The sequence below is a fragment of the Lycium barbarum genome, chromosome 6 (assembly GCF_019175385.1).
Source record: "Lycium barbarum isolate Lr01 chromosome 6, ASM1917538v2, whole genome shotgun sequence".
NCBI classification, from domain to species: domain Eukaryota; kingdom Viridiplantae; phylum Streptophyta; class Magnoliopsida; order Solanales; family Solanaceae; genus Lycium; species Lycium barbarum.
In genome coordinates, this window is record NC_083342.1 from 4,979,674 (window position 1) to 4,990,621 (window position 10,948).

The window sequence follows — 10,948 nt, forward strand, 5'->3', positions numbered from 1 at the left end:
GCTGAGCCCATTTTGATATTATTTTCCCCTTATTTCATTTTCTATGCATTTGATTTGTATTTGTGTAACTAACATTTTATTTGTTTGTTTCCTTAGCTTTGAACCTTAGTAGAATTAGTATAGAATTCAGTTTTAATAAGGGGTAGTTAATTTAAGGAAAACTAATAATTAATTCCATAAGTTTCATTTTTTCCTTTATATCAAAGTTACTTATAGTATTTATAATATCCACTTTTTTTTAGAATAATGGATTTTCAATAGCGTAAATTCATATTTTTCGAGTTAAAGGAATTATATTTTATTATCTTGGGAGTTCTAACACCACTAATATACAAATAGGAGCTTAAATATATTTTATAAATAACCTTTTGAATTTTGAGTCAATTACGCATATTTTGAGCATAGTTAATAAAAGGATAAAGAAAGTTCACATAAGCCTTTTTTTTATATTTCGTTTATGTTCTTAAATCGCGAAATCAATTAATGTCTTGCCATTTGAGTCGTTTCAAACATTTATTTAAGCACTGCATAAACTCGTGTTTTATTCTATTTATATATTTTTATGCAAATTTTATTTTAAATAGCATTATTACCTAAAGTCTTTGCAACATTTATAGGTTTATTTTAATGGCTTGTTGAGGTTTTCTTTTATGCAAATTATTATGTTTTCTATATGTCTTATTCTAAACATCATTTTTTTCCCTCAAAGTCTGAGCAACTTTTTATAAGTTTTATTTTGAATGGCATTTAAAATCTACTTTTATGCAAATTATTATATTTTTTTTTTCTAAATCCTATTTCAAGCAACATTCTTATATCTTTTTTTCTTAAAAAAACCTTGGCAACATTTCTTAGCTCTTTTCTTAAAATTTCAGGCATCTTATTTAATTTAATTAATTAACCTAAGGTTAGTCGGATAACCGTAAGTTAACGGATTCTAAAGGATGTCTAACCCCTTCCCTTTAGGATAATATAGAACCCTTACCTAGAATCACACTGGTTAAGCAGACCATTAACAGAGGTTTAGTTTTAACTTTACCTTAGTTAATAATCAGGTGTCCTAATTCACCATAAAATCAATTAGGTGGCGACTCCTTTAAACAAGCAATATAGGAATCTCCAATATGTTGTACTCCGCTTCAACCCGGTTAAAATGGGGTATAACATATAGGATTGAGGAAAACAAGCTACATGAATCTAATGCACATGAGGTGTTCGACAAAATGTCTAATGAGTCTTCTTATAAGTTATGAACCCATCGTTGATACAGATACTTTATTTACCGTAGATAATCATTTGTAGAGCGCACGAGGACTCGTGGGATCCGTATAACCAAGGAGACAATGTATGTTAAGGCTAACCCTTTCTTTACTGAGGCATGATTCCTTGTTGTGAACCTATACATGATATCCATAATATCCCTATTCTTAGAAATGCTAGAAGCTCATAATTCTTAAAGTTCTTATGAATATGTTGATAAATATTCTCTATGATGAAGATGATTATGATGATTCTATAATGGAAATCGGAGATTCACCGACCTTATGTCACTCCGATATAGTTGTAAAGTTTCCTTTGGAGTCTCATGTATACTATCTATATATTTATGTATTTTCCCACACCGAGCCGCGCTATAGTCGGCCAGGTACGACACCTATTGTGCATACCACTACAGTTGGGTACGGATAACACCGAGTCTTGTTATGGTCGGGTACGAGGGACACCGAGCCTATATGGCCGGGTACGGTATTATTATGTATGTATGTATGATAACGTTTTCTTTAGAGAAAAGTTAAGTAGGCATAACAGCCGCCCTCTGAGCTATAATTTGATCTCTTCATCTCATGTTATTCGCATTCTTTCATTGTGATGATATTCATGCCTTACATACTCAGTACATTATTCGTACTGACGTCATTTTCTTGTGGACGCTGCGTTTATGCCCGCATGTAGGCAAGGAGACGGATAAGATCCTTAGGCGCTTCATCAATGACTTCTCAGAAGCACTCCACTTGCATCGGAGCTGTAGTCTAGTGGTATTATTCTGTTGTGTACATATTTGGGCACAGCGGGGTCCTGTCCCGTTTTTATGATGGTATGCACTCTTTGTAAAGGCTCGTAGATAGATGTATATAGTTAGATGTTCCATAACCTTACCAGTTCATATTTTTGTACATCATTTTGGGCATAGTTGATGATGATCATATAGATGAGCTATTATTTTTGTGGATTCATGCCCTTATAGATTATAAGATTCATAAGTTATCTTTCATGGCCCACCTAGAGTGATAATGAGAAGCATGTTAAGAGATGCTCGGTAGGTTTGCTCCGGGTGCCCGTCATGACCCTCCGACTAGGTCGTGAAGAAATACTTGCTAGGAATACCATGGCTGGTACTCAAAGTAACACCCTTATTATACGTAATGACTCTTAGTATTTAATATTATCCTTTGTTTGATTCAAAAAAATTATTAAGTTTGATTTTGCCGATTAAGTTTTTTATTTGCTTTATTTACATTTTCCAAGTGAATAAGAGGACTTCATCTATGCTCTTTATTAGATTCTTGGACTTCAACAAATTCTATTATTTTTTCTTTACTTAATTCCTTCTTTTTGCGACACCATTGTTTGTGGTTTTCCAATTAGAAGTTTTCTTTTGGAGAGAATCTCATTTTACCTTTAGATATTTAAGAAAATGGTACTAAAGATATTCTTTATGTTTATTAGATTATTTAGTTATACTCATGCTCTAACTAATTTAATTTTCACATAACCATACCGAAAGATAATCAGTGCGAGTGACAAAATAAGAATATCCTCAATCAACAAGAATTTTTATGGATCACACAAACATATATATGAATCAATGCTAATAATTAATTCATATGCCCTTTCTCACATTTTAAAGAATTAATGATGATGTGATCATTTTTTCGTTGAGACAAGATTCACAAGTTGCATATAATATAATTCAATAATTCAGAATCATATCGGCCAAGATAACTTTAGTTTCTTTTCTAATATAACTCTTTTCTGTCAAACATAATCGACCAAGTCTACGATACCAAATTAGTATATGTTTGCTTACTTGATTCTCTATTTATTTTAAGGTACGGAATATGCGTAATCGAATTAGCAATCACATGCCAGGTAATATATAATTAAAAGAACGTTTGAAATAATTAACTTCACAGACACAACATTTTATATTGTTGTCCTGGACAAATTACGTTTACAAGAATGAAAATAATTGTACTCTCCATTTTTATTTTTATTTTCATTTTTATTGCAAATACAGCATGATTATCTCACCATATGCTGAAAGGAGAAACTAATACATGAATAATTAATTTTCAAAAATAATCCCTAGAATATGTGCTTCACAGCTCCAGGGAGGTGAGTCTTCATGAAGTAATCCTCCCATATGATGCAACTTGGATCAAAGTTGAGCACATCATCCATGTTGCATTCTTTCATTGTCATTCTCAACCCCTCTGTGTTAGCATCATCAAAGCTAACAAAAAAAGAAAAAGAATATAAGTTTTAGAAGTGTACTTTATTAGTCTGAGAGTTGATTTTACTGATGCTAATTAAGCAACTATAAGTACTCCTCGCTCCTTTCAATTTATGTTACCTAGTTTAAATCGATATAGAGTTTTAAAAAAATTACGATTTTGAAACTTGTGATCTTAAATACGGACTGAATAGAGCGGGTCAAAACGGCTAAGCTAATAAATGGATCGGTCATTAATTACTCAAACTTGGGTAGGTCATATTTACGCCGGCTAGCTTTGCTACCCCTAGTCTACAACATGTTATAGCATTTCTGTCGCTATAAACTTTGAAACGTGTGATTTTAAACATGCCATAACATTTGTGTGGTTAAAAAACCTCTCATTAAATAAAATGAAAAGTGTAAAGCTAATTGTTTTCAAATTTATAATTACATCATTCTTTTTAAAACGGACTAAAAAAGAAAGTGCATCACATACACCTAATGAAGTAATTGGGAAAGATATAAAATATTCAAAGATTCAAATACCTTCCATGGAAAAGCAAATAAGGTTTGTAGAGTTCAGCTAGACGTATAGCCATATCAATCTTCCTTTTCGTATCCTTGTATGTTTTGTCAAAACTATGCCATGATAATAGATTTGCCAACTCAAGCATCTAAGACATAAGAAATAAACCACAAGTTAGTTTCACCGAATTTATCATGATCAACAATAAAAAGTTTTTGGCACACAATAAAGGGTTTTAACCATAGGCAATCATAATTTACTTAACAGTTTGATTAATTAATTACTAACTGTAAACTCGCATTTGCCATGAACTCATTTTTTTGATAAAATTCACAAATAGCCGCTTTTCAAGTCTTGTAATTATATCGAACAATAATCACTGACCTGGAGTTAATTCCAAAAGTGAAACTACACGATATAGCTATTTTCTTAAAGATAGGGCCGGAAAAGAGGTCAGCAAAGCTATTTTTACATGAATTTGCTTGTCATGACCCGGGCTTTAGGGCTAAAGCACTATTCAATATGAGCCAACCTTTAGGGCCTTATGAATTTGTTTCTTTGGGCTTTAATCCAAAGACACAACATTTGAATTCCCTAAGTCACTGGTGAAATTCACAAATAGCCACCTTTCAGCTCTTATAATTGAAAAATAGCCACTGTCATGGAATTTCAAAGTTAACGTGTGAAACTCCAAACTTCAATAATAGGGAAGAAAAGTGTCCAAGCATTCCATTTATGGGATTTGCAAAAGAGATGGTTCAAACGAATTTCATTTCATGGGCAATTCAACTCTTTAGATGGTTACTTTTAAGTACCTAAACGATCAGCCAGGGAAAATTGTATCAAGATGAAAAAATATTACTATATATTAAAAAGAAACCTTTAACAGTGGCCAATAATAGGTTGAAATGTATTTTCGAAAGCTATCCATGCTGCTAAATAGTGTAGGCATCCCCACTTTGATGATGTTCCCATCTTTGTTGATCCATGGATTTTTGGTGAAGTAATTAAACAAGAACAATCGAATATCAGAAGATTTTAGGGGATTTCTTCTAGAAGAACTGATGTGATAAATAAATCCTTGAGAAGAATTATATTGATTTCCAATACGTGCTATAATTGCTGCAAGGATTGCATTCACCACCATATCACCTGGAATCTGTAATTAAAGAGGTGAAAAGGGTAAAAATATTTTCCTTATAATTTAGCAAAGAGTTTAAGTTATATATATCAACACACGATAAATATATTTTTTACACTATATATTTATAAGCAAGCCTTTTAAAAATGTAGCATTTATAATCTTACAATATGACATGTTACCTATTACAATACGTAAAAATGACCCGATAGAGTAAACATTCTTTACACTAACGGTGCATATAACTTAAGAGATTCCGTTCTTTTTCTTGGGAGATATGTACTCCCTTCATTCTAATTTATATAACATAATTTGAATAGGCACAAATTTGTTTAAGAAAAAATAATGATTTTTGAAAGTTATGATCTTAAAATGCCAATACATTTGTGCGGCTATAAATTTTTTTAAATATGTGCCATAAACATGTCATGATCTTAGTGCGACTTTAAAAAAACTCTCAGTAAAAGAAGAAGTGTCAAGTTAACTATTTTCAAATATAAGAATATTAGTTTTTTCTTAAAACAGATCAATAAAAAAAAATCATATAAAATGAAACTGATAGTACCATAAATTGAACTTAGTATATAGAGAGCACATACCGCGTCAATATAAGAATTTGGGTCACCGAAGCTGAACTTCAACACTCCTTTACCATATGCCAAAATAAAAGAATCCACTGTCCTGCAATTGAAAATATATGAGAGACATGAGTCACTTCTTTAAATGCTGTGCTTTATTTTAATTATCATGATCTCAAGAATTTGAGTAACACTAGTTGTCCAATTAGTGATGGTCGTAATAAAAAAGGATGTATTTCAAAAATATGTATTTTGGAATTTATAAATTTTGGTGATTCACTTACTTCACTCCTTCAATCCATCCTGGAAATGGCTCTTTATAAGTGCTAGTGATAATTGTTGGACGTATTATAGCAAGTTGTAAATTCTCCTTATAGTGACCTAAAAGCATCTCTCCCATTGCTTTTGTGAAGGAATATGTGTTTGGCCATCCATGCATAGTTGCCCTAAAAGATCAATATAAGCCATGTTAATGTAATAAAAACAATTGGTAAGTATGACTTTGTTGCATCAATAAAAAGATCAATGGTTAATTTCACGGCTCAAACCGACGAAGACAACTTTTATTATTAATGCTCCAATGTTAATTAGAATACAATAATAATGCATTTTTCTTTCACTATCAATATATATAAGTTAAATCACAAAACAGCTTCTATATATATTATTTAAAAAATTCTATGAGTTGAGACTTTGCCAACCTTTGAATGCCTAGATCTCTCATGGCCATTGTTACTTCCTTTATTGTCAAGTTTTGAGCTTCAAGTTCCTTGAGTTTGTCCTCTATCACTTTCCTCTCCACATCAATGTCTAATTTTGTGTCTTTGTTGAGTGTCTCACCCAAACTGAATGATTTCTCTGGTATTACTCCTTCCCCTTCTCCACAAACATATGCTACGACAAAGATTATTATAAGACAAGTTCTTCAAGAAATTTTAACAATAATAATATATACTCTGTTTGTCTCAATTTATGCGGTGGTGTTTGATTGAACACGGAGTTAAAGAAAGAAATAAAAACTTTTGAAACATGTGGTCAAAAACAAGCGATAGCGGTTGTGTGGCCGTAAATCATCACGTTAAAGGCAATACGACATTCAGTGGCGGAGACAAAATTCCTATCAAGAGGATTCAACATCTACGTATACAATGTGTTTCCGGCTAAGGGGGTTCGAATATTTCGGCCCTCAAGCTCCGCAACTAAAGATATTCTTTTTTGAATAAACTAGAAGGCAAAGTATTGCCACATAAAATAGGTCGGAAAAAGTACATCAAAAGAGAATCACATATTTTTGTTTCAAAAATAAATAACATAATTAAGGACCCTTATGAAGATCTTTAAAAACTGACCAGTGGATACATGAGCAATAATGTTCACATTTTCACATCTTTTAGCAAACTTGAGGACGTTAAGGGCACCTAGGACATTGATATTCATGGCAATATCATATCTACAAGAAGAACAAAAAGGATATTAGTGAAATTAACAATAGGGAAACTAAGTAAATTGAATCAAATTAAATTATGTCTATTAAATAAGATGTATTATGCATACCTCTCATCGAATCTAGTAGTCGCAGCAGAGTTTATGACTATGTCTATTTCTTTGAACATTTGGTTTTTCATCTCTGAGTTTTCAATTCCAAAATCCTCAAATGATATGTCACCAGCAACTGGAAATACCTTCTCTTTTATGAGAGAGTTCAGATTATTTGCACCTATCTTTTCTCTTAGAACACTAAACAATTGAGTCTGCATAACCTGTGAAAACTTGCAAATATTAACGTCGAAGCCAGATTTTTCATTAAGATCAGCATACAAAATATAAATAAATTAACACATGGAGAAGATAAGGAAATTCAACATTTACTATATAAACAATTTTCTGGCCAATTGGGTCGGAATGAACCCCCTTGCACCACGTAGCTCCCACCCCCCCCCCCAACCACCCCACTTGTACTCCCAGACATTATCAATATTGTTCGTTTTATTTTTCAGGTAATTACTAGCTCCACTTTACATATAATTATATCTTCAATAATATATCTGATAATGTAAAATAAAAATAAAAATACTATCAATATAGAGGAGTTAAACTCTTGATAGTAAATACTTAGAGATCTCTACACAAGTATTGGATCGGGTTCAGTGTTTATATTTCTTAGCATGTATACATAGATTATACACAAATCATACACGGGTATAAATACATTATACATGAATTATGCATAATATATATTCACCATCTATTTTATATTTAATCAATTGAATGGACGGCTGTTTAAGTTCATCCTTCAAATATTACTACCACTTATATGCGAGAAAATGAGGCGATATAGCTATAAACTTCCTATGATCATATAAAGAAACAAAATTAGTAATGTTTCTGTAAAGCCCATTTAAAAGATACAATATGTCGAGCCCAAAAACCATAAATTGCCTAGGTTGTTTTGCTATAACAAGAAGAAAAAAAAAATCTAACATCCATTAAATACAAGATGTGGCAAAAGAGAAACACACCTCCCGTATATTTTACAATGACTTAGGTTAGGTAACTTCTTTGGTCCATTATTTACTCTCTCGACTCTAATATAGTTAGACATTATGTTCCCGTCTCTATGTATTCACTTTTTGGATATTAATTGACATGTAAGGTTGTAGGCCTAAATCCCACCACCATAATTGTTTTTTCTTTGAAACAGAACTAGTAGTAATTCTATGAGGTTCCATGTTTTTTTTCTTTCCATAACGCCTCATCTAATATATTTAAGACATTATGTTCCCATCTCCATGTTCACTTTCTAACGTTAATTGATAGGTAGGGGTCCAGGGTCTAACCTTTCCCCCACAATAATAATATTTTCTATATAGAAAAAAAAATCTAATATAATTAAGAAGGATTTTGAATAAATCTCGTACACAAAGTCCCTTTATCATAACAAAATAGTGATGGAACTTTTTGTACCTAGAAGTTCCTCTTATGCTTGTTCAGGAAGCAGTTAGAGCAAATAAATTAGGAACTATTTTTATTAGAAAATTTAGAGACAGTTCTAGTGAATAAGGACAATTTTCGTGCAAGAAATGAACCTGTATCTCAAAATATGGTGCATAATACATAGTATTACTATCTTTTTAACAAGGAAAACAAACAATTTAATGAAAATGTATTGCATAAGCATGGGAAAAAAGACTTCCATTTCAGCAAAAGAAGACATTCTTGGAACATTAATAAAGACAGAGGTCTTAATATAAAATATTCTTAATAGTATTGTTCAAATTAAATGAACTCTTCGGGGAACAAAGTCGTCTTTGGTAGAAAGTGTTTTAACAGCAAAATAAAACATTCTAGCGCGGATTCAGATTATTCGAGCTCAAACGTGAGTAATGGACACCAAATAATTAAGAAATCAAAAAAAAAAAATAGATGATGAAATTAAATAATGAAAAACAAACAAAAAAAATACAATATGCTTTACCTCGTTAGTAAATCGTTTTTTGGCTGATTTTGTGTCTGCAGCTCTTACCAGAAGGAATATTTTTTTCACATTTGGTTGAATCCGAAGTATCTTCTCAACCAGAACTACATATTACAAAAACAAATAAAAAAAACACATATAGGTTGTAGAACTACATATTACAAAAACAAATTATAAAAAACATATAAGTAATTTTTTTAAAGCTTGAGTGAACTGATAGTATTTATACTATGATAAAGTCTCTTGATAGCAAAATAAAAATTATAGTTCCTTGCATCATTGATTTCTAGCCTTTTTGATGAAGTTTATGAAAGTCTAAAAGTGCTCATTTTTAAAAAAATGTAGTAGCAGAAGTTGTTCTCAATCTTTAAGCAAAAGCTGAAAAAAATCGTTTCTTCTAAAATTAAGTGTTTTTGATCATGAATACCCATATCAAACCAAATTAAACTTCCTATTTATAACTTTGTTTTCCAAATTTGACATTTGAAAGTACTTTCTTAAAAAATTAGCTAAATAAGGATTCTTATAAAAAATACTTCTCCAAAGATTTAGCCAAACACAATCTACGACTCTCTTGGATCATTTTTTCAGTAAGCACTTTTGATAAGAAATAAATTTCTCAAAATAAGTTGATTTCGGCAGCACCTAAGAGAAGACTAAAGGGAAAATAACACTTTCGATGCTCACAAAACCTGGGGACTTGACACTTGGAAACTGGGAAGTTTGCTAATTACAAAAGTTTAGAACGCTATAATAACAATTAATATGTAAGAGAGGGAGAGAATGTGTGTACTTTTTGCAAGGAAACCAGTAGCACCAGTAATGAAAATAGTCTTGCCATCTAGAAAAGGTTCAATATTAGACGCTTCCATGGTGTAATCAAGAATTTGGGCAGCTAAATTTTATTGTAAACACTTGATCTCATGCACTATACAAAATAGTGATCTTTTTAAAAAAATGATAGTATTTTGATATGAAACCCATGCACTCATCTCTCAATATATATAGAGGCAGAAAAAAAACTTGAAGAGCACAAATTAAACGATTTTAAAGAGGCGGCTTCAATAATTAATACTGTAGGTTTTCCACTTACCTAAAATTTAGGTCACCTCATTTCCTTAAGTCAAGGGTACTCCCTCTGTCCCATATTAGTTTGTCACTTTCTCCTTTACACGCTTTTTAAGAAATCATAAATGAAAGTGTATTTTTACTATATTACTCTTATCTCTCTCCAATAAATTATACTCTAATCAATACTGGTTACTTTGAAAAACAGTTAATGGTAAGGATAAAATAGGGAAAAATTAATTAATTGTATCTTGATTTTGTAAATGGACAAGTATTTTGAGACATATATTTTTAGTAATGTGACCAACTAATATGGGACGCATGGAGTAATAAAAAGCCAAGAGTGGAAGCAAATGCTTAACCCTTACTATCAAAAAGTAGCATTTATGACCCTAATTACAAGAAATAGAGCAATAATTAATCTGTGATATAATTCTCCAAAGATCCTGTCCTCAAACTTCCATCACATATTACGACAACCTAACAACCCTTCATTCTTTTTGGTATTTTTTAATTTGTCTTAAGATTTAAGTTATTTGTACACTGTCAGTGTAAATAACTTATATAATATCAGGTTATTCAAAGAATATTTGCAAATAAATCTCCTTGAAATGTGTGATTTGTATCTTGAAAATAAGACAAAATATTTTTTACAACGGGTATA

At 31.3% G+C, this 10,948-nt stretch overlaps 1 protein-coding gene across 1 annotated transcript; it reads right to left on the minus strand.

The window, feature by feature from the left end:
- Window positions 1–3,241: 3,241 nt before the first annotated feature.
- Window positions 3,242–10,206, minus strand: LOC132600570 (fatty acyl-CoA reductase 1-like). The gene is made up of 10 exons (XM_060313831.1): window positions 10,010–10,206; window positions 9,217–9,320; window positions 7,296–7,501; window positions 7,091–7,191; window positions 6,443–6,635; window positions 6,026–6,187; window positions 5,763–5,844; window positions 4,903–5,181; window positions 4,043–4,170; window positions 3,242–3,514 (listed from the first exon to the last, which is right to left on the minus strand). Exons 1-10 carry the CDS (start codon window positions 10,086–10,088, stop codon window positions 3,367–3,369), a joined length of 1,482 nt encoding a protein of 493 aa, XP_060169814.1. The 5' UTR covers window positions 10,089–10,206; the 3' UTR covers window positions 3,242–3,366.
- Window positions 10,207–10,948: the final 742 nt, after the last annotated feature.

What these genes read in the sequence shown, in the direction of transcription:
- LOC132600570 (XM_060313831.1), bottom strand. Translation starts at nt 10,088, where the DNA reads ATGGAAGCGTCTAATATTGAACCTTTTCTAGATGGCAAGACTATTTTC. An exon ending in AAAAACGATTTACTAACGAG is followed by an intron (nt 7,502 to 9,216) that starts GTAAAGCATATT and finishes AAGTTTTCACAG; the next exon opens with GTTATGCAGACTCAATTGTT. An exon ending in TATTGCTCATGTATCCACTG is followed by an intron (nt 6,636 to 7,090) that starts GTCAGTTTTTAA and finishes TCTTTGTCGTAG; the next exon opens with CATATGTTTGTGGAGAAGGG.